Source organism: Lissotriton helveticus, chromosome 5_1 (genome assembly GCF_964261635.1).
Source record: "Lissotriton helveticus chromosome 5_1, aLisHel1.1, whole genome shotgun sequence".
Taxonomy (NCBI): domain Eukaryota; kingdom Metazoa; phylum Chordata; class Amphibia; order Caudata; family Salamandridae; genus Lissotriton; species Lissotriton helveticus.
In genome coordinates, this window is record NC_136065.1 from 1,390,598,107 (window position 1) to 1,390,621,397 (window position 23,291).

At 48.6% G+C, this 23,291-nt stretch overlaps 1 protein-coding gene across 2 annotated transcripts in view; it reads left to right on the forward strand.

Moving 5' to 3' along the window:
• MTCH1 (mitochondrial carrier 1) overlaps positions 1-23,291 on the forward strand; it is a 414,326-nt gene that overhangs the window by 142,932 nt on the left and 248,103 nt on the right. For both annotated transcript variants that reach the window (XR_013594892.1, XM_078644353.1), the window contains exons 8-9: positions 6,605-6,698; positions 10,616-10,663. Coding sequence is in view for 1 of the 2 variants with exons in the window: in XM_078644353.1 (XP_078500479.1) it covers positions 6,605-6,698; positions 10,616-10,663 (142 nt within the window). In the remaining variant the exon portion in view is untranslated. The remainder of the gene's footprint in view (positions 1-6,604; positions 6,699-10,615; positions 10,664-23,291) is intronic.

Genomic DNA, 23,291 nt, shown 5'->3' on the forward strand with positions numbered 1-23,291 from the left:
GGATACGGCGGGCAGCAACAGAGGAACCACAGGACACAGCAGAAGCCCTCATAGAAGCAAAGGCGACGTCCGACAGACTTGTTTCTCCAGGCGGGCCATAGACGCCAGCAACACCGGACAACCGGCACCCTCCTGCTTGGACGAAAACAGGGACTCGAAAAAGGTCAGCAAAGACCGGACAACGTACGCCCCATAAATGCCAGAACGAACAGCCAGATGAGAAGCGGCAGAAGACATCTTCAGGGCAGAATCCACCCACTCGCCCACACCGTCCATCAGAACGTGACCAGCAGCCATGGAAGGACGACCCACAAGACTGGCCACCTCAGAGTCCACAGGAACGGAGAAAGGCAAAGAGTCAGCCACATCCCAAAATGGAGAAAGCAAGGACACAAACCAGGGCATGGAGAAAGGGCCGGGACCATCCACACCCGCAACAGAACCACGGACACAAAAGAGGCACCGGCAGATAAGAGGCAAGAGGAAAATCCGAAGAAAGGCAGAAATCCCAACAGCAAGCAACAGATGATCCAGAAGAAGGAGCCCAAACCGGGCATCAGCACACTTCCAGGCATCACAGGAGAGGGGAGGAGGCCCCACCGGAAAAAGGGGAAGATGCAGGCACAGGAGAGGAACACCTCCCCTCATGACGGAGATAGCACACGTCCAAACATTCGGCGTGCAACTACCCCAGTAAAACATTAGAGGGCAGGAGAGGGGACGTAGCATAGTGCAAGGTACTCCATCAACAATATAGTGATGAAAAAACAACATTGCCGAGCACGTACCTCAAGCAGACTCCCACCAGACGCCATGCCAGGATGCCAAGTTGCAAGCAGAAGGCCAGTGACCCGTCCACAGCGCTCTCGAACACCGTGCAACTGAGAACTCACAATGCAGAGGATGCGCAGCAAAGACCACAGAGGAAGCTCGCAAGCAACGTTCCAGAAAGTGCTCCCCCAAAAAGGTAATAGCAAGGGCCAATGCGGAAGCGGGACAGGCAAGCCGCGAACCGTGGATCCCAGCACCAAAGTCGGCAGAGCCAACAGAATGTCCACTTTCACACCCCGGAAGAGCGCAGGAATCCCACTGATGAGGCCCCGGGTGCATCCCCGGCAGCTCCAGGAGCCACCGTACAGTCACATGGCTCAGGCTCAGGCTCCAACCGTCATAATGCCCAAGAAGCGAGACACGCAACCGTGCACAAACACGGAACAGGCATGACTCCGCTCCAAGAACCGGAGAGCCCGGAGCCCACCCGGGCGCCCGCCCACACCAGCACCCGGCACCGAACACGGCCGACGGGTGTAACAGGGGGCAATGCGCATGCGCGCAAAATCAGGAAGACGCCGCCGAGACAGTCGGCCGTCCCAGTGCAGCAGGGAGAACAACGCATCCCCGAGGCACACGCAGGAGCCGCCACCAGGGCCCCCACAAGGCAAAGAGGCACTGGTGACATCGGGGAATCCAAAGGGGAGGAGCTCGCCCCAGAACAGCCCAGCGCTCACAGCCCCAAACCCCTACCTTGTCCACGGTCGAGGATCCAGCAGGAAAGCAGCAAGCAGCAGGAGGAAGATCCATCCATCAGCGCGAACAGAGACCAGGGCAGGAAACGAAACAGGAAGACCCACAAAGCCCAGCAGTACGGGTCACCTGAGCCCAGGAGGAGAAAGGGAAGCCCAGCAGCCCCACTCCAAGTAATCCCACGACGGTCCATGGGAGCCCCCCAGAGCCCAGCAGAGGAGGATCCACAGGACAAACGAAGCAGGTAAGCGACCGGCACTCACCCCAGCGTCTCCCATCAAGTAAACCACAGACAGGAAACAAAACAGGATTTGCTTCTGGTGGTGAGGTGTGTTATAGCACCTGACAGGAGGGTGGGTGGAGTCTAAAAGCGTTTCCTGTTTTGTTTCCTGTCGTGTGGAATACCTCATGTGTGATGACTGGGTCGAGGACGAGGGACGTAGAGGTAATGAAGCATCACATGAATTAAAGGAGAATAACACAACTTGCAATTGCTTTTTAAAATTCCAAACACATTCCTCCCAAGTAATTGCTTACTGGCCTCCTGAACTCCCATGCAGAGAATACTCAGAGGAACAAAGTTGGTGGTCAAGCCTTAGCAGGAATGCTTTTCTGCTTCCTTCATGAGGGGATTGTGCTACAAAATGTGACAAATGTGGGAAGGAGTGCACTGTTTAAAATGATGGTCCTCCCCCGATTTCTTTACATAATGCAAAACATTACTGTCCACCTGCCGAGTAGCTGGTTCCGGGAGTTGGACAGTGTGATCACCCGGTTTCTTTGGGGAGGGAGTAGGCCACGCTTATCTCTGGCGCACTGTCGTATTCCCCCCTTTGATGGAGGCATGGGGGTAACCAATCTTCACCTCTACTACCTAGCCACGAAGCTCATTGTCATCCACGATTGGTATGCGGGCGGCTTGTCCGACCCTGCATACCGGGTGTAACTCAGTGCGTCAGACTTTACACAGATCCAGGCCTTTTTATACGGCAGTCCAGTCTCGCTGGCCCTGCCCCCGTCACCAGGACGGTGTTCCTGGCCTGGCGCACGGCCCTCCGCCATGTGCGGTGGGATCGAAAACTAACTCGGCAGACGCCATTATGGCACGGGTCCTGGATGCAGGAGGTCTCGTCCCTACAGGGGTTCCGGCAGTGGGACCTTGTCGGAATCTCAGTGCTCGGTGATGTTTGGGTGGGGGACCACATCCGCTCCTTTGCGGATCTGCAGCATCGCCACGACCTTGCACACTCCCAACATTATAAATACCTACAGGTTAGACATGCCCTCCATACCCATGTCTCACCCCCTGTCTCTCTTCCAGAGTTCAGCCCATTAGAAGCCCAAGTGATGATGGGAAATCTAGGGAGGGGAGGAGTGTCCCGTATCTACAGATCCTTAGTAAATAATAGTCCCGCTTCTCTGGACCGGCTCACGGCTCGATGGGAGGGTTGGGTGGGCCCCCTAGAGAAGTCGGACTCCTTATGGCGCCTAGAACCCTGACCACATCCTCCAAGCTATGTCTGGTCCAGCTCTATTATTTACACACGGCGTATCTCACCCCGACACGCTATTCCAGGCCTGGCTGAAGCCCTCCCCGACATTCACATGATGTACATTTGCCCCAGCCGACTTCTACCACATGGTATGGTGCTGTCTGGCCTTGGCGCCATTCTGGGGGGCGGTGGAAAGAGAACTCACGACCGCACTGGGCTGGGAGGTTCCACATGACCAGATACATTTGTTGCTTGGGGTGTTTGATGGCCTCGATGGTTCATGGGCAGACAAGTCCCTGCTGGGAACAGCTGTGGCAGTCGCCAAGAGAGACATAGCAGTGCACTGGTCCCAGGCCAAGGCCCCCACGATAAAGGGTTGGAGCAGGGGAGTGGACTGGTGCGGGATCCAAGAGGAATCTATGTTCGAAGCTCGGGGGTGCTCTGATTTATTTCATAAAGTGTGGGTAAATGGTTCAATATGCTTCCCCCTTGAGAAACTGCCTATTTGCCTGTTCATTGTATTTTTACTCCATCCCCATTTATGTGCAACTCTCCCTCATGTACAATCTGCCATGTTCACTGTGAAGGACAGTCTTGCTTCATGTCGGCTGTGTGTACTGTTATTTTCTTTCCTGCCGTTTGTTGAACTGCAACCAATGAATTTATTTTGTTGTAAAAACATAATAAAATTGATTATAAAAAGATATATATATGACAAATGTAGTTCACTGTGATCTCCCGGCCACCCAATTAAGGTGAGGGAGATCTGGCACCCAGGCGATAGGAACCTTAGGAGTTGTAGATTTTAAAAGTATATGGTTGTATGTTTGCATACAGCCCAGGCTTGATACCTGTGGCTAAAAGACTGGTTGTCTAAACAAGCATTTCGCTTGCAGTTGCTTTCTAAATTACCAAACTGCACTAGACCCAATTTATAACCTGTGGGCACCATGAACTCATAGAATATCCACACATGCCTGGGTCCCCCATGTTTAGGAGATCAAGAGTAACAAAGTTGGAGGGATCACGCCGTGCCAGCGATGTGTTCCTGCTTGAGGGAGACTGTAGGGAATTAACATGTTTTGGCAAAACATTGCCAAAAATCTGGAAATGTTCTTGTTGAGCATGTTCTACCGGCCGCACAGAATTAGAAAATAGATTCTATATTTTCCACATAGTCCTGAGTTGGATATCTGTCATCAAATGTCACCATAAAGATTCCTTCTGCCACAAATTTGTGATCGCCGGTAGTATTGCATAATTGATTGTGTAGATTACACTCCCTAGGACAACCTACATGTATTTGGTATTGGCAGAATCCTGATTTGTGTGTCACTTGCTTCCCTAGGATGCTGGATCAATAGGACAGCAAAACAGCCTCTCTTTTTATTTGCACTGTCACATGACGGACGCTGGAGCCTGTGGAAAGAAAGACATCTAGGATGTGCGAGGATGTGGGAGTGAACCATGTTTCTCTGTTGAAGAGGGCGTAAGGCTTGTGATAGGGAATGAGGACTGCAATATCTGGTGCATGGAATCATGCAGATCGAACATAAATGAGCATGAAGCGTGAGTATTTTCTGTAGTGTGAGAGTGTATGTAAGTTAGTGGGATGTGTATGGGGTTGGGCCTATGTCTTGTGAGGATGCTACTTAGGTTTTTTTGTTCTCTAGGTTTCAGGTGATTGTGGAGACTGGCTGTACAGACTGCTGGGCGAGATACATGATTATACCTTCTGGCCCAGGGCATTAATAGGCAGTGCCGTTGTCGGTGCCCGTCGCTGGTGACGGTCTGAGAGTGAGGCATCCTGAGTAGGTGATTGAAGTAGTGAAGACAGGAAATTATGTAAGTTTCAGTAGATGCTGGAAAATGCAGCAGATGGATGATGGGAATGAAGTCTGCGTGGCTCGCCTCTATTGTTAATTATGTTTTTGGTGGGGAACCAGTGATTTCACATTGTTTTCCCTGCTTCTTTCTTTCTTCTTTTGTCCCTGTGCAAGCTTCATACACCTTGAAAAGCTGGGTCCTTTCCGGCATACCCCAGTAGTTCTTTTAACAAGCTCTTTTTCTCAAGGTGATTTTCTGCAGTGCTGTTCAATGCTGCTGGTTTGTTTTTTGTTTGAATTTCTGTTTAAGTCCTGCTGCTCCATTTAGATCAGTGAGCTTTTATCTGTGTCTTCTTTACCAATGTTAGACCCTACATGTGCAGAATGATCTACTGTTCCCAAGTTCCTCATTCATGTACTGCTCATGTACTGAAGGTGTTGCAAACTTAATCAGAACGGGGAGCTGACTTCCGGCTTCAAAGACTGATAGAGGAATTGGACCACTTGCAACCGTCTAAACCTGGCTGAATCTAAAAAAAGAATCATTCATATAAATGGCTAACGCTGCTGAGCTGTCTCAGAAGCAAAAGCAACGGAAATAGAAAATATTGGTATATTGCCACGAGCAGTTCTCAATTTGAGCTAGACTCCTAGAGGGTGCAGGTAGGGTCCACCAGAGCTAATTTTTAGGGACAAACAGGTATTTGTCCTCATTAGATTTTGACCTAGAGAAAACAAATACATAACTCTTGAGTGGTTGTCAAACTGGATTACTGTAAGAGCTTGCATGGTGGTCTGCCAACTACATGCATTGGCTATTTGTAGAGAGCAGAAAATGCTGCAGTTATTCTGACTACTGGCCTTAGCAGGAAGGAGCGTGTGTCATAGGCTAGACAGTGGTTGCTGGAGCTGACAGAAGGAATTTCATACTGGGCTGCTGGATATATAAAGGTGGGAACAATCTAGCATCTCCAAATCTGTCTGTTCCTCACTATCCCACCCAGTGAGAACGCTTGGTAGTCAAGACAAAACACTTCTTTGCTTTTTCCTTATTAAATTTAACTCTAATGATGGCAGAACCTTTTAATGGTATCTTATAGCTTCTGTTCATAGCTCATTTACTGTACCCGCCCAACATATCTGTAAAAAGGCAATAGTGAGACTCGCACCGAGAGCTACTCAGCCAGAGTGCATTATATAAATGCTATGAATTAACAAATATGAATACATCACAATCTCTTAGGCAAAACTTTAAGACCCTCTAGTTCCCTAAATGTGACAGACACTTTTGGACAAAATAAGCGCACTGCGCATAGGTCTATCTTGTTATGGTTTACACTTAATATTTTACCTGACAAAATACAGCGAAAGACCTTTCAGACATACACTAATGTATCTGTTTCATCTACTGGATAAGCCATGTTTGACGATTAGAGTTTCTTGCAATTTCTCTTACTAAACCCAAGCAGATATAATAAAAAATTATGGCTCACCAACTCGATCATGTGTTGTTAGGAACTTCTTTACCTGAAAATGCCTTTTAACATTTTAACATAACGCCTGGAAGTGCTCATTTCCTATGTGTGAGAGCAGTGGTATAGATTTCCTTTGTGTTGATACAAATGATTGGCTATCTCTGATTTATTATCTTGTGGCCTTGAGTCAAACTGCAACATTTTAAGGTTTTGCAGATAGTAATGGTGTATTTGTTGGCAGTCTCTATTATCCATTTTCATATCGTGCTGTTTTTTTTTCTCCCAGGGGTTTGGTTCCTCATATATTGGGAGAGGTGCTTTTCTTGTGGTGCTGTAATCTCCTGTCCCACTTCATCAACGCATACGCTGTAGATGACAATGTAAGTGGTGTTTTTTCCTCTGAGGGTTATTTATTGGGCAAGAACTAAACTTATGCAACCTCTAATGCAGGTCAAAAAGGTAGTCCCTGGCAAGCCAGATTGTGGCCTCGGGTGAGAGAGTGCCTTGGCGACCAGTGTGAACTTTCACATCTAGCACCTGCTGACGGGAGGTCATTAACAGTCGCTAGTTTGACACTTTGCATTTAGTACTGCCCGATGGAGAGGTCCTTGATCAGCCCCTTTTACTTTTATCACAATCTGTTGAAAACCCTTCACTTACCAAAACAAGCATTTGCAATGCAATAGGTCTCACATTTGCTAGAGTTGGAGCTATTGGCATTGTAAATGACAGTGCCTTTTATTAATTTGTTTTGAAAACCTGCACGTGGTGCATAAACACGTACTTTGTTCGTATAGTGTTTGCTTACGAGAAGCAAGGCTGTCAGTAAAAGAGACTGCCAGCTTTGCTTCTCATAAGCAAGAGCTAGAAGTACAAAGTGCTTGTTTACGCACAGCTTGCAGGTTTTTAAACGCATAAATAAAAGGCATTGTCATTTACAACACCAATAGCTCAAACTCTCGCAAATGCGAGACCTATTGCATTGTAAATGCTTGTTCCTTAAGCCCTCCACAAGAGTGCATGACTTTCCTAGCTCCCTCTTGCCACTCCTCGGAAAAGTTATGTCATCCCCCTTCTTCCTCTTCCTGATAATGCTAAGGAAATAGAAGAAGCTCATTTTACTTTTGAAAAAAATAGCATAACAAGCATGCTATTAAAATTCTTTGGCAGTGTTCACAAATGCATAAAAGGAAATTAAAATTACAAACCAGTGCATGAATAAACATCGTAGGTGGAGGAGGGCACCACACTATCGAATCTTGCTACAAGAATGTGTAAAGTTTCAGCACAGGCATACAGAAATAGCCTTTTTCCTGAGTGTTTATCAGAAGCATTTCTGCACAGTACATCTTTAAATGCATGTTTGGCTATATAATGGGCAGTTGCAGCTCATTACAGTGCTGAACGGATGCTTGGAGGCGGTGCTGGGTGACTACAGAGGGCAGAGAGAAGTGAGAAGTAAGGAACAAGGAGCATCTGGCATCGTAAGTAAGGGGCGTGGAGGCATGAGGGAGTCAGCAAATTGCTTATCCTGCTCCGAATCTCCGACCCAAGCCACTGCCGCGCCTCTCTCCCGATGCAAAATAAGGAGTCCACACACAAACCAGGGCTGAGATGGGGTTTACCGAGAGAGTGCACCTGGGTGCTGGTCCTGCTCTAAGATTCAAGTCTTCAAGCCCCTGGTGTGGTGGTGGTGCGTCGGTACAGGGGTCCTGTCAAGGGTTTCTGACACGCAAGAATCCCTCTCTACAGCTTCAACAGGTCAGTATTTTTTTTTTTTAGTTTTATATAGAGTGGACTCGACGATATAAGGTGTCAGAGCGCTTTACATGAGCACCAGTCATGTTACACATAGACACATTCGTTTTTGTTTGCCATGGGGAGATTAAGTGATTTGCCCAGAATCACAGGATGTTGAGCGTCGTTGCCGAGACGCAAACCCGGTTCCCCAGCTTCGAAGTCGACCACTCTAGCCGTAAGGCTACATCCTCTCCCAAGTTGCCAGCAGTTGCTCCACAGCGGGCCAACAAGGCACACCGGCCAGATAGGGAGCGCCCTATATGCTTGACTGTATAGCCCCATTACAGCGTGGAAGCAGTTGGCCTAGTAGCCAGTGTTGCTTGTGTCTGGGTGGTCATAAGTCTTTCCCTTTCCTGGCTCTGTATAGGTGCATGATCCACGCATGGTCTGGAGCCCTACAGCCTCACTTTATTTGGTCCTCACCACAACTCACGTTTCATCTGACTTTACTTTTTCCTCCGGTCTTTAGCCAGCCTTCTGCTTACAGCAATAGCCTCACGGGAACATATGCTCAGAGAGTACCCATTCCTTATCTGCCTACCATCTGCATGTCAAGCCTGTTCATACCCATCAGGCGAAGGCCAACCTAGCTGCAGCTAAAATCATCCACTGAACATCGGGGCGTAGAAACAGCTCAGCAGACAAAATCTTCAATTACCACCGCTTGGCTAAACAATATCAAGAGGTACTCGGCAAATTGAATAAAACAACTCTGTGACACTGCTGACAGTGTGGCTATCACAGTTTGGACAAGTGAATAATGAGATCAGGGAAAGTTAAAGCATCCCCTAAGCAGTGCTCGTGCAGGCGCATGAAACATCATATCACCTCAACGTTCAAGCCACAAAACGCAACAAGGGACATGCCAGCACAGATGGGATCAGTGTGAAGCTGTGCCTTCTGTCAGCAGGTACATGGCAGGGGAGGTCGCGTGACAGGAACCCCGAGGTCACGACCCCTGACAGCGTGGCTGCGTGATTTAGTGCAGTTCTCCTTCCTGTCACTCAGGCTCTTCAGCTGCGCCACTGGAAGGGCTGTGATTTCGTTATCACTGGCGGGTCACATTGAAAAAGCGCAGCATAAGATGAATCAATGAATTCTGAAATGTAGGTCAGGAGAACAAAGAGCGGCGTGGTATAACGTGTGTGCTGGATGCTATCTCACCGGGGGAGAGGCAGGTGGAAGACTGGTGCGCGTTACGAAAACCGCCATGATGAACAAGCACGGAATCGAAACTTGTGGTGTGCGCGCACTACAGAGGAGCCGACTGGGGAATCAAAACCAGAGGTGCCTGCGCACCACAGAGGAGAGGGGGCGAGGGAGCCGGTTTTCTGTGCCGCGCTGATGCGCGTGCTAGACACTGGTGGGAATGGGCGGAGGAAAGGCGGGACATTCGCCCGCCTATGCCCAATTGCGTGCCGTATTTTTTTTTAAAAAGCGCGCTAAAGCCAATGGCGGGCTGCGTAAGCAAAACCACACGCACAAGCGTGTGGTCCGCTTTCTGAAGCCCGTACAGGAGGTCTCGCACTGCGTGAGCAGGGCTGCGCACTGCAACGCTAGGCGCAAGACCTAAAAAGGGATCATTCACCTTTAACAGCCTAGATCTGAGGCAACTGAAAGGCTAGGGTATAACCTTTCACATCTAAATTAGGTTGGTCAAGCAGATGTGGAGTAATAGCATGACTTTCTATCTCTAAAATAGCTATTTGGTACTAGTGATTGATATTCGTGTGGCCTTTCACAGCTAACACTGGGTGATTCAAAGGCCACTAAATAACTAAAATGTAGCATTTTGTTTATCACCAGAAGTTGGAGAGCACTCCGTTGTAAGTGGAAGTGTGAACATACACATTTATCGCGCAATAGAGGGAGTAATGCTGCAAGGCTCAATTATTTTCTGCATGAACGTACTCTCTTGATTTTGGTATAAACACAAAGGTAAGCATACGAATCTGACCATTCAAGTCGGGGATCAAGCCCCCAGCTTTTGCAACAAATGACCTCATCAAAACCTACCAAGGACTCTCGAGTTTCAGTAGATTAATATGGATTTTTAGTTTTTCCATTTAACATACACAACAAACAAACATAAACAGGTCTTGAGGTGAGCTAGTTCGATTTCATGTGGTTTTATGTGGTGTGCAAGTGTGAGTGTAACATGTTCCGCTGCTTGACCATCAAAGACTCGATTTTTGTTTCTTGAGTACAGTGCTGCTTTTTCGAAATCAGGTCATGTCTGTTGTTAGCTTGCGATGAAGCTTCTTGTGGACCTAAAACACAAATCAAGTTTACAAATGACATACATAAATACACAATCAAGACACAACACTGGAATCGACAAGTGAAGGTTGATGTCAATTGGTGCTTGCCTTCCTAATGAGCCCAAACTAAAAAAAATGTACTTAATGTTTGTTATATCAAGTAGCTAAAAGAAAATCCATGTACTTAAATGTTGTTCCATTGTCTTTAACTTCTTCATCCCTCCATTGACTTGCAGTTTAGCCAAGCATCTGTGATCCGAAGCTACACAAAGTTTGTGATGGGGGTGAGTATGCAATACTTGGAATGCTGCTGTTGAGAAATATAGAGGGAGAAATCTCCTTAAATAAGACCATTGAGGTGTATGTCTATGTTTGGGTATACATCTATATAAATAAAAATGTAAATGTTCATTTGTTCAAAATTGCAAATCTCCGAAAGTTCTTCACCGGTTGCTTTGAAATGTTGACACCATGTTGGATTCGAATACGCGCATGTTTTTATATACACAACGTTGGATTAAAATACGCGTGTGTCGAATACGCGCGTGTTTTTAATCGAACACCCGGACAGACACATAAAAATGTCAATGTTCGTTTGTTAACAATCTTAAATCTCCGAAAGTTCTTCACCGATTGCTTTGAAATTTTCACACAACGTTGGATTCGACCAAGCGCGTGTTTATATATACACAACGTTAGATTAAAATACGCGCGTGTCCAATACGCGCATGTTTTTAATCGAAAGGCCGACCAGACCCTATCAATTTGGTTGCTGCGCAACAACTACAAGGGACACATAGAGACAATAGTCTAAATATATTAGGATGGACCGTTGGTGTCAGGATGGCAGACCGGGAACTGGGTTGACGGAGGGGGGAGGAGTTGGTTCACTTCGCAACATTAAGAAAGGACGCATAGAGACAATAGTCTACATATATTAGAATGGACAGTCGGTGTCAGGATGGCAGAACGCGAAGTGGGTGGAGGGAGGGGGGAGGAGTTGGTTCACTTTGCAACATTAACGCGTGTTTATATATACACAACGTTGGATTTGAATACGCGCGTGTCCAATACGCTCGTGTTTTTAATCGAAAGGCCAAACAGACCCTATTGATTTGGTTGCTGCGCAACAACTACAAGGGAAGCAAAGAGACAATAGTCTGCATATATTGGGATGGACAGTTGGTGTCAGGATGGCAGACCGGGAAGTGGGAGGAGGGAGGGGGAGGAGTTGGTTCACTTTGTAACATTAAGAAAGGACGCATAGAGACAATAGTCTACATATATTAGGATGGACAATTGGTGTCAGGATGGCAGACCGGGAAGTGGGCGGAGGGAGCGGGGAGGAGTTGGTTCACTTTGCAACATTAGCACGTGTTTATATATACACAACATTGGATTCGAATACGCGCGTGTACAATATGCACGTGTTTTTAATCGAAAGGCCGAACAGACCCTATCGATTTGCTTGCTGCGCAACAACTACAAGGGACGCATAAAGACAATAGTCACAAAAACATGTTGTGTACCCACAAGCATTGTGAAATTAAACATATTACAAAAGTGCGCTTACTCTTTTCTTTCTCTTCCATTTAAACAGACTGAGCCACAGCAACGCGTGGCCAGGTACAGCTAGTTTGTTATATACCGTATTTTCTGGCGTATAAGACTACTTTTTAAACCTTGAAAATCTTTTCAAAAGTTGGGGGTCGTCTTATACGCCGGTATCATTTAATAAGCAAGCGAATATAGCCCAAACCCTATATTTTAAAAGGAAAAGTAGGGGGTCGTCTTATACGCCCAGTCGTCTTATACGCCAGAAAATACGGGTAAATTTTGTATGCTTCTTGAGTGCTATTTGGCTAGCAATGTGTGTACATGTTATATTGTCTTCATGTATTGCTATCGCGCTGTATGTTTTTACCTGATAATGTGTGTTGGTGTGGTGTATGTCATGACTTGTAGGCTGTGCTAGTGCCTGTTTTTATGGTGTAAGATAGTGTTGAATCGTGGTGTGTAGTGAATTCCACAAGTCAGCTGGTAGGGCTCAAAAGGGCTAAATTTGAGTTGAGCTTACTTTAATTTATTAATTTACACCTACAACTACACTTAAACACTGTTCATCTTAATATTAGAACCTAAAGTCCTGCAGGGGGAGGTAGAAGTCCTGTACATGGGATCTGAGAAAAACCAACTAAGAATTCAAGAACAAACAGAAGAAAAAGCACTCCACTAGTGCATAGAACGTATCTTGCAGCCTTAAAGCAGCAGGGTTGGACTGTTCACAGAAGACGAGTTGGTACCTTCTACATAGCGACTGAGGAAGATTTGTGATGCCATCTGAATATATTACTTCATAGAGAACAGGAAGATGTCAAACAATTTCTGAAGAATATTTAAGACAGTGATGGGAGGAGTTGTGGGATTAAAAAAAAAAATATCTACCTGTCCAAGGGCCAGTATGTATAAAAAAAATCTGCTTGTCCAGAAAAATAAATGCACTTGTTTCTTTTGGTGACGTAGTGATTTGACAAACTATGGCAGTATTCTCAATATATCAGAGCTTTGATACTTGACTTACTGATTATATTAAGGGTCATGATATATCAGGGTTTACATTCTAACAGTGCTCCGATTTTGATAGCTTTCCTTAAATCTACATACAAAGGGTGGACGTAGGTGTAAAGGAGTGGTTCCAGGTTTAGAATGTCTTGGGAGTCTGTACATACCAAAAAACTAACATGTTTAACGGTATTCATTAACCCCTCTCCTGTCTCCTCCAGACTGGAAAAGAATGGAAATTTACTCCTGACAGTGGCCGGAGTACAACGTTTTTCGGGGTGATTTTTTTTTTTATGGGCGAATCTGCATGTGTACATTTCCTCATGTGAAAATGGGATTCATAAACGTTTGCTAGAAATACGGTTTCTAGGTCTGCTGCTGTAAACTTTTCATTTCCTAAAAGTCATAAATCTGTCCCAATGCATATGCCTGTGTATATACTTTTGTGACTTTCTCTAAGAATTGGGCCCCTGGTTTATATTCATTTTACCCGTGGTGCTGCATTAATAGCTATAATACTAGCCCATTATTATTTTCTTAAATATTGGCATGCTTCATGCATTTTTTAGTAAGTGATGCATAAGAGCAATGGTATTTCAAGTTACATGGTAGTTTAGCAAATAGTTTTTTTTTATTGGATTTTTGTGTACACTTTCATGTTCGTAGCATATGTTGTAGATGTACATGCTTAGCTTACGCCTGCCATCTTGTGTTGGGTTCGGACATTACCACTTGCTTTTTAGGTCGAGCCTGAGTCAGCGCACATGCGTTGCGAGACTTGTTGTACTGGAGTATGTAGGAGAAGCCCTGCCCACTCTCCACTGATATTTTTCATTGGCTTGTGTCATTGTCCTTCGTAAATGCTGGCTTGCGAGTTGTTGGGGTTGTTAGGCCCTCCTTGGTACTGCCTTGTCCGCATTTGTAAACACTCATGGCGACTGAGGCATTTACTTTGGATGCAACACAGCAGGTCTTATTTAGTTGCGAGCATGGTGTGTTTTCCCTGCCATGCCCGCTTTCACTTTCAAGCAGCCTGGGACAATAGCGGCTGAGGTCTCGTATTTACAAGAGTTTGAGCTATTGTCATTGTAAATGACAATAGCTTAAACTCTCTCGTAGATGCAAGATCTATTGTAATGAAAATGCTTTTTTCTTCTTCAGTGCAGCATCATGTGCACTTTCACTTTCATTTTCTTTCTTTTTTTGTCAGAGGCCATGTGCTTATCATGGCGGCACGCAAACTCTACTCCCGGATGCTTCCCTTAATGAATAATTATGGGCGCCTCTTCTTTTAATTTTTATCGCGCTTTCACTTTCATTATTTTCTTGAAAGTGGGCCATCACTTTCCGTTTTACATGGGTGCCCGCACACACCACTCCTCCATCCTTGTTCTTCCTGAAGCTTGTGTTTTTTTCCGACGCATTGTCCGCTTTGTGGATTTTCCTGCAGGATGCCTTTGTTTTCTTTTGTGCAGCTCGCCTAACTGGTTTAATTAGCTTGCAGTTGGTGTTAGAGGTCCTGCACACTGTTTTCACAACCCACGGCAAGAGCACTGTCTTGAAAACTCCTCCCCATCCACCCCCCCATGGCCTTGAGGCATATTTTGGCCACCACTAACCTCTGTATCATGATGTTGAGCGAGGTTACTTTATTTATCACCTAAAATAGACACTGTTGTTTCGTAATGCACTGATATGTAAAAAGTGCATAGTGACTTACTGCATTTAAAATATTTTATTCTGTTCCGCTCATGCCTTTCTGTGTTTTGCATTTTTGCATTTTTTTTATTGTTCTGTTCTGCTGAAAGCTCCACCACGCGCTGCATGCACTCTGAGACAGGAGAGCCAAGGGTTCACTTTTTCATTGAGCCCGCCTCTTTCTTAAAAGTTGTGGAGTTCAACGAACGACGAACGGCCGGCGGAATTCCCTGTGTGCCTTAGGCATTGTAAAGCTGAAGTGTGAGGTGGAGGCCATTAACCTTATGCTGCCCACCTTCTGCATTAGAAACCGAGGCATAGGTAATGTTCATTGGCAAGCAGCATCTCCAGAGCAAGTAGGGAGCCATGAGTGCTCCTGTCTACTTAATAATCTACGCACTTGAGAAGGTGGGGTCCAAGTACAAATGTAGGGCTTGCTCCAAGGGGCTTGGGTCTGCTGCAGCTTGTGTGCGACTGGGGGCGGGAACTTAGCAGAGACATTGCATACATTTACCAACAAGCATTTGCAATGCAATAGGTCTCGCATTTGCGAGAGTTTGAGCTATTGACATTGTAAATGACAATACCTTTTATTTGGAATGGAATGGAAATGGAAATGGAATGGAATGGAAAAAAGAACTTAATAAAGCGCACTGCGGCCAAGCGGCTTCCTGGCGCTGGGGGTTTGACCAGACTCACAAAGGGGGCACGGGAGAACTAGCAGGGGAATGCTTGGGAAAACAGGAAAGTTTTGAGAGCTTTGCGGAAGTGGGTATAGATAGGGATAGAGCGAATGAGCAGAGGGAGACTATTCCAGATCCGGGGGGCCAGAACCGAAAATCGGGTACTTCCCGTTCTGGATTTACGGAAGCGGGGGACGTGAAGAAGGGAAAGAGAGGAGGAACGGAGGGTGCGGCTGGGGACGTGAGGGGTGATGAGAGATCCGATAAAGAAGGGAGCTGAGTGGGTGTGAGCGCGAAAGGCCAGACAGGCCAATTTGAAAATAGATCTGGAATGCACAGGAAGCCAATGAAGAGACTTAAGTGCCGGGGTGATGTGGGAAGATTTGGGAAGGCGAAGAATGAGGCGGGCAGCCTGGTTTTGAATGGCCTGAAGACGGCGGGTTTCGTAGGCAGGTATGCCCACGTACAAGCCATTCCCATAGTCGAGGCGGGAGGTGATAAGGGCCATGACTATGGTTTTAAGGGCTTCCGCAGAAAAATACCGAGAGATCTTCCGAATGAGGCGGAGGGACAGAAAACAAGAGGATACTACGGAACTGACTTGGGCATGCATAGTCAGATCATGGCTGACCTTGATGCCCAAGGTCCGAACAGAAGAAACCGGTGAAGGGGGGGAACCGAAAGAAGGGGGCCAGTGAACCGCGGACCAGGGATTAGAGGGGCCACCCGTGAGGACAAGCTCTGTCTTGTCCGGATTGAGCTTCAAGTGATTGAAGCTCATCCATTCGGATATAAAGACTAAGGTAGAACAAAACTTAGGAAGCGAAACAGAAGGGGAAGAAAGATCAAAGACAAGCTGGAGGTCATCCGCGTAGTTGTATACAGAGACCCCCAACTCGAGAAGAGAAATAATAAGAGGATAGATATAAAGATTGAAAAGGAGAGGAGAAAGTGAGGAACCTTGGGGGACCCCACAGGTGACCAAGCGAGGAGGAGCAGAGAAGCTTGAGAGATGAACCGCTTGGGTCCTGCCCTGAAGAAAGGACGCAAGCCAGGAGAAGGCGGCGCCCCGGATGCCCGCTGCGCTGACACGGCCGAGAAGGATAGAATGGTCGACCGTGTCAAACGCAGCGGACAAATCGAGGAGGACCAATGCCTGGAGGAGATTGATGTCTGCTTTCCCTTTGAGTTCGTCCAGGACTGCGATGATCACTGACTCCGTGGAATGGCCTGGGCGAAAGCCTGCCTGATGGGAGGCCAGGAGATGGTTCTCCTCGATATAGTTGGACAGGCAAGATGTGATATAGCTTTCAAGGATCTTGCCCAAGTAAGGGAGAAGAGAAATAGGCCTGAAATTAGAAGGAAGAGAGGGGTCCAGACCAGTTTTTTTAAGGATGGGAAAAACTATAGCAGATTTAAAAGATGAAGGAACAGAACCCAAAGCTAAAGAAGCGTTAAGGAGAGCAAGAGGGGGAGCAGGACAGCTAGTGAAAAGAGTTTTAAGAATCCGTGCAGGAGCACAGTCCGCCGGAGAGCCAGACTTAACTTTTATAAGTAGTTTAAGGAAGCAGTCCAAGGAAATGGGTGGGAAGTGGTCCAAAGAGGAGGGGGGCAGGGGGAGGGAGCAGGGGAAGCCAGCTTGGGGCACTGTAGGAATATTAGCCTTGATGTTAGTGATCTTATCAATGAAATAATCATTGAGTGAAGAGCAGAGGGTCTGAGATGGAACAGGGCTGGCATTAGTGCGGTCAGAGGTAGCTAGGTTGTGGACCAGGGAAAAGATTTCTCTGGATTTGTTGGCAGAGAGGGCAACTTTTTCGGTAAAATATTTGGTTTTGGCCGCGAGAATCGCTCTTTTGTAGTTGTTCAGGAGAAGTCTATATTTAGCACGAAGATTGGGGCAGTAGTTCCGTCTCCAATGACGCTCCGACCGCCTAAGATCAAGTTTGAGAGCTTTGAGCTCCTTGGTGAACCATTTGTGCGCATCGTAAGGGCGGGCGGATTTGATCTTTTTAAGCGTGGCGACCTGATCGCAGGAAAAGGAAAGCCAGGCGCTGATGGTATCTGCCTGCGAATCCAAAGAGAGGTCAGAGAGATCCGGAGCTGAAGAGGCCAGAGAGAGCGAAAGGGAGTTGAGGTCAGTTTGATTCCAACTGCGAGCCAGAATATTTTTGGGTAGAGGCAACTTATCGGCCGAGGCCGTATAAATGAGAAATGAGATAATGGAATGGTCAGACCAAATACAAGGGAGTATAGAAGGGGATGAGACGTCGCAGCGTGATGACCAGATTTGGTCCAGGATATGACCCTGGGTATGGGTAGGGGCTATGACGTGGGATGAAAAGTTCAAACTCTGGAGGGTGGCAGAAAAGTCTTTAGAAGACCGGTCTTCCCTAGGGTCGCCTGGCCAGAAGTTGAAATCGCCAAGTAGGATAACCGAGGAGTTATTGACCACAAGTGTGGCCAAAAGATCCTGTAAAACCGCTACAAATAAAGGCATAGCTTGAGGGGGGCGATACATAAGGACAATGGTGAGAGGTGGGGAAAGATTGAGAGAGCGGGCCACCAAGTAGTCCACGTTAGGTATGGGGGGGTGAGCAAGAAGTTGGAATTTCAAGGTGGAACGAATAATCATCGCCACACCACCCCCAGCCTTACCAGCCGGGCGATCTGCCCGGAGGGCATAGTGGGTATCAGGGAGAATGGCCAGAAGGTCCGGAAAGGAATCAGCGGAAAACCATGTTTCAGTGAGGAATAGATAATCTGGGGAGTCGGTGTTCAGGAGATTAAAAAGTTCAGTCTGATGCTTAACTGCGGAACGGGTGTTAAGCAAATAAGCAGAAGCTGCCAGAGGGACAGGTGAAGAGCGGGTGACGGAAGAAAGATCCGTGGAGGGAATGGTGGGGCTGCGGGTAGGAGGAGGTGGGCAGGGAGGGCGGGGGCGAGAATGCCGAGAGAGTCAAGACGGTGCAATAAGGAAGGAGAAGGAGGAAAGACGGCAGGATGTGCAGAGAGTTGGGCTGAGGAATACGCCAGAGAATGGACAGGGTGTATGGCTCCTGGTCCCGGCCCGTCGCGGACGGGCGCAGACGGGCTTGCCTTAGGTGCGCCTTCGGCGCGCAAACGGCGCGCCCGCTGCGCCCGTCCGCTGCGCGTACGAGGAAGGCACATGTTTTTATGAAGGTAAAACAGGGCGTGGCCTCGTTCAGGTGTGCGTGGCCTGAGGTGAGGCTCGCTGATGGCGGCAAGTGGGGGGAAGCCTGTTCCGCGGCAGCGTTTAGCTCGGCTGCGCGGGAGACAGGGAAGCAAGTTAAAGCCCCAGGAACATGGTAGGAATGAACAAAAGTTTTAAAAACAAACACGGTATTACCATTTTAAAAGTTAATTTTTGGTAAGTTTACGCTATGCTCCCGGCTGTGCCTCAGGAGTGTCTGATTCAAACGCCGAGCTCGTTGTCAGCTCGGTTAAGTAGGCGAGTGGGCGTGGCATCGTTCAGGTGGGCGTGGCCTGAGGTGAGGCTCGCTGGTGGCGGCAAGTGGGGAGAAGCCTGTTCCGCGGCAGCGTTTAGCTCGGCTGCGCGGGAGACAGGGAAGCAAGTTAAAGCCCCAGGAACATGGTAGGAATTAACAAAAGTTTTAAAAACAAACACGGTATTACAATTTTAAAAGTCAATTTTTGGTAAGTTTACATTATGCTCCCGGCTGTGCCTCAGGAGTGTCTGATTCAAACGTATGTATATGTTTTGAAAACCTGCAAGCAGTGCATAAACACGCACTTTGTACTTTGTAGGTTTTCTTAACACATAAATATAAGCCATTGACTTTTATAATGCCAATAGTTCAAACTCTCGCAAATGTGAGGCCTATTGCATTGCAAATGCTTGTCTTTGAAGAAGCTTCGAGTCACAGGATTCTGCATTATCCTTCCATATTCCACAATGTTCATGGGAACCGACTCTACCTAAATTGTTTTTATCTGTCATCGGTTTTGACAATCTCGTGGCTTAATCTGGCCTGACTCTTCTTTATTCTTGACACCGACAATTGTAGAACAATCCTTGCCCGTGGTATGCCTACTGTTTCCAATTCCAACTGACCGTATCGAAGGTCAGGCACATAACTCTATGGGCCAAGGCTTGGTCGAGATTTATTTGAACTCTATAAAAGAAAACACCTCAGAGAATGCAGACAGGAAGAGTGCGATGGAACAAACACCCTTATGATCTTGTCCACAGTATATAGAACACCTGAGCTGACCAGCACAGCATCTCCAAACTCTGTCTCTTGCACGATCATGAGTCCACCTGCGACTTCTGTATTGCCTTTCGCTGCAAGTAAACTTTGTGGTACAGAAGTGAAAAGTCATTTGGGGACACCTAAAGCTGCAGTGACACTCATCCACTGAGACCTCTCACGCGAACAAGACCCTCTTTATATCAATGAAGCAGGGTGTATTGGCTACCTAGCCTATGTGCAGCCCACACATTTGTCCTTAAGTGACTGTAACAGCTTGCTCTCTATTTATATGCATGTCACCATTGCCACTGGTTTTGGGGTTAAAAGATAACCCCATCATGATGGTGTTTAGTAATAACGTGCAGTTTGGGCTAGGCTCGTCACCAGTGTAAATGCACGCACAAAGGATGAATTCTGATGGTCAAGACAAGAGAAATTCTAATATTAAAAAGGTGTGCAACCCGATTGTTTATGATTTAATCTGAAAGAAACAGGTTGGTGTTACATTCCTTACCTTAGAATATCCCCAGGTGTCAGAGTGGAACCAGAAAGATTTTTCGTCAGCAGTACCCTTGCGGGTCGGTAGGTGTCGTCTGCGGCTCCGCGTCCGTCGTCGGCATCGCGATCGCTGGGATGACATTGTCAGAGTACTTAGACGCCGCCCTCGCGTGCTGACGTCAGTTCTTCTTTTTTCTGCGTCAGCAAGCGCAGATCCGGGAAGGGCTAGTACCCTAGTCATTTTTTTACTAACTTTTTGTCCCTATTTTGGCTATTCTTTTTGAGTCTGTTTCAACTCCTGGTGCCCGTAGGGATACCTGGATTCATGCCGTGTGACGCCTGTCAGCGCCTGATGTCGGTTGACTGACCCCCAGCGCAGGTGTCTTTGCTGCCTCGGGGCCGACCACGATGACAAGTCGTGCCCGACTGCCGGGCCTTGACCTCGAAGGCTAGGCGGGAGCGGTCCCGCAATCTCCTCGAGATCCGGCAGTCGGCTCTGCAACCATCACCACTCGTCAGGCTCGAAGTCCTCCGGTAAGTCGAGGAAGAAGAAGTCGAAGAGGCGACATCGCTCTTCTGACTCCCCTTGCCGGTCGCGCAACTCGGCTGAGGGTTCGGGTGACACCACCCGCGCGGCTCAACAGAAGCTGCGGGCGTTGCATCCGGTCCCATACCCTCCGGTCCCTTGACTGAATGCGACACCGGAGGAGATATGTGAATACCTCGTGGCCATGAGGACTTCCCTCCATCGAGTTCTGCCGGCGCGCCTTCGGGCCCCGCAGTCCCGACTTCGGGCCCTAGCGGGCCGACGGCTGCGGCCCCAGCGCCATTGTCGACTTCAGTCCCGATGCCGGAGGGCCCCGGGGGATCTAGCACTGTATCCCACTCGACCCCAGTTGACCTTACGACTTTGATGGTGTCATTCCCGGCCCCGTCTTCGGACGACGACGCCCCCGGTTTCAGCCCCGGTCCGGGTCCGGCATCGGAGCGGCGCCGTCTCCGGCGATGGTTGGTGAGCAATTCACCTATGACCCGACTCCGTAATTTCTGTCTGTTTATCAGGACACGGATGAAGGGGAGGACTGGGAGTGGTCTGAGGACCCTCTGGCACAACAGTGCCAGTTACGTCAGGACTGGGCAGATGAGCTGGGGGAGGCCAGTGGTCTGGATACATAGCTGGATTCATCTCTCCTCCCTCCGTGGCTACGGAGGAGGGTTCTACCTATGGTGTGGTGTTGCGCAGGGCAGCCAAGGCCTTGGCTCTTGAGCACCCTGCAGCGGCCGTGAGGAATGATCTCCTCACCGAGGTTCTTCAACCTCCAGTGGAGCCTATGCTGCCGTTCAATGAAGCCCTCACGGACGTTCTGATGGACCCTTGGTCCAAACCCTCCACAGTGCCCCCTGTGAATCGGAACGTGGCCCAACGCCACCGCCCGGCTCCGGGCGACCCCTGCTTTCTGTCCGTTCACCCTACCCCTGAGATCCTGGTGATCCAGGCCTCCACGTCCCAGAACGCGTTCCCTACTGCTCCTCCAGATTGGGAATCCAAAAGGTTTGACCAGTTTGGGAAGAAACTGTTCTCCTCACTGAGTTTGGGGTTGCGGTCTATTAACACCGCTTTGCTTTTGGGCCGTTACACCCACTCCTTGTTGGACATGGTTGCGGACGTGCTTCCCCAGTGCCCGATCCGTCGCCACGCCTGGTTGAGGTCCGCTAATTTTTCAGGGGATGTCCAGTCCACGCTCATGGACATGCCCTTTGATGGCCGTCGCCTTTTTGCCGACAAAGCAGATAGTGCGTTTGAGCGTTTCAAGGACTCCAGGGCTACGGCCAAGTCCTTGGCCCTGTCGGGCCAGGGCCAGCAGACTTCTGCTTTTCGCCCCTTTCGTGGCCAAGGAAGGGGCGCCCCCTTACGTTCGTCCAACCACAGGCCGCAGAACCAACCTCAGCGCGGTCGTGGACGTGGGAACCGTTGTGGCCGTGCAGGGGGACAGAGGCCTGGTCAGTCCACATCCACTCCCGCAGTATCTGCCTCAAAGCCTTCCTAGTCCGAGCTTTCAGGCACATTCGACTCCAGTGGGGGGCAGGGTCCGCCATCACCTCCTCCACTGGCGTACCATCACTTTGGACAGGTGGGTGCTGCAAATCGTCCGAAGGGGCTACTCCCTCCCTTTCGAGGCGACCCCTCCAGCCATGCCACCGCAGTACCACCGCATGTCGGGGGATCACTTGCAACTTCTGCAAGAGGAAGTTATGGCCTTCTTGGCCAAGGGGGCCATTGAGCGCGTTCCTGGGCCAGAAGTAGGACGTGGTTGCTACTCCCTCTACTTTCTGGTACCTAAGAAGGGCAAAGGAGGCCTACGCCCTATCTTGGACTTCCGGAGCGTCAACGGCTTTCTCCGGAAGGAGAAGTTCAAGATGCTGACTTTAGCTCAGGTCCTGGCTGCCCTAGACCCTGAAGACTGGATGGTAGCGTTGGACTTGCAGGACGCATATTTCCACATCCCCGTCCTGCCGTCGCTACCTGTGGTTTACGGTAGGCCACGAGCACTTTCATTTTACCGTGCTCCCCTTCGGCCTCACCAGTGCCCCTCGGGTGTTCACGAAAGTGATGGTGGTAGTCGCTGCTTATCTGTGTAGATCAGGTGTTCCAGTCTTCCACTATCTCGACAACTGGTTGTTGAAGGCGGGCTCACCCCAGACAGTCATCTCCCACCTCCAGACTAAGGCCGACCTCCTGCATTTGCTGGGGTTCTCCATCAACGCGCCGAAGTCGCACCTGATGCCCTCTCAGAAGCTCCTCTTCATCGGAGCGGCTCTGGACTCGGCACAGTTTCGGGTTTATCCTCCTGAGCAGCGGGTTCGGGATATTCAGGCTCTGATTGCGATCTTTCAACCTTTATCCCCAATTTCGGTCAGGTTGACACTGCAGCTCCTGGGGCTGATGGCCTCCTGCATCCTACTGGTGCATCACGTCAGGTGGCAGATGGGGGCTCTGCAGTGGGGCCTGAAGTTTCAGTGGGAACAGCATCAGGGCAACCTATCCGACCATGTCCTGATCTCAGAGGGCACTGCGAGATAGTTGCAGTGGTGGCTCATGGACCGCGATTGGATCAGCGGCAGATCCCTCTCCCTTCCCCAACCGGAACACTTAGTGGTGATGGATGCGTCCCTCCTGGGATGGGGGGCCACATGGGAGAGAAGGAGATCAGAGGCTTCTGGTCTCCGGCAGAGTC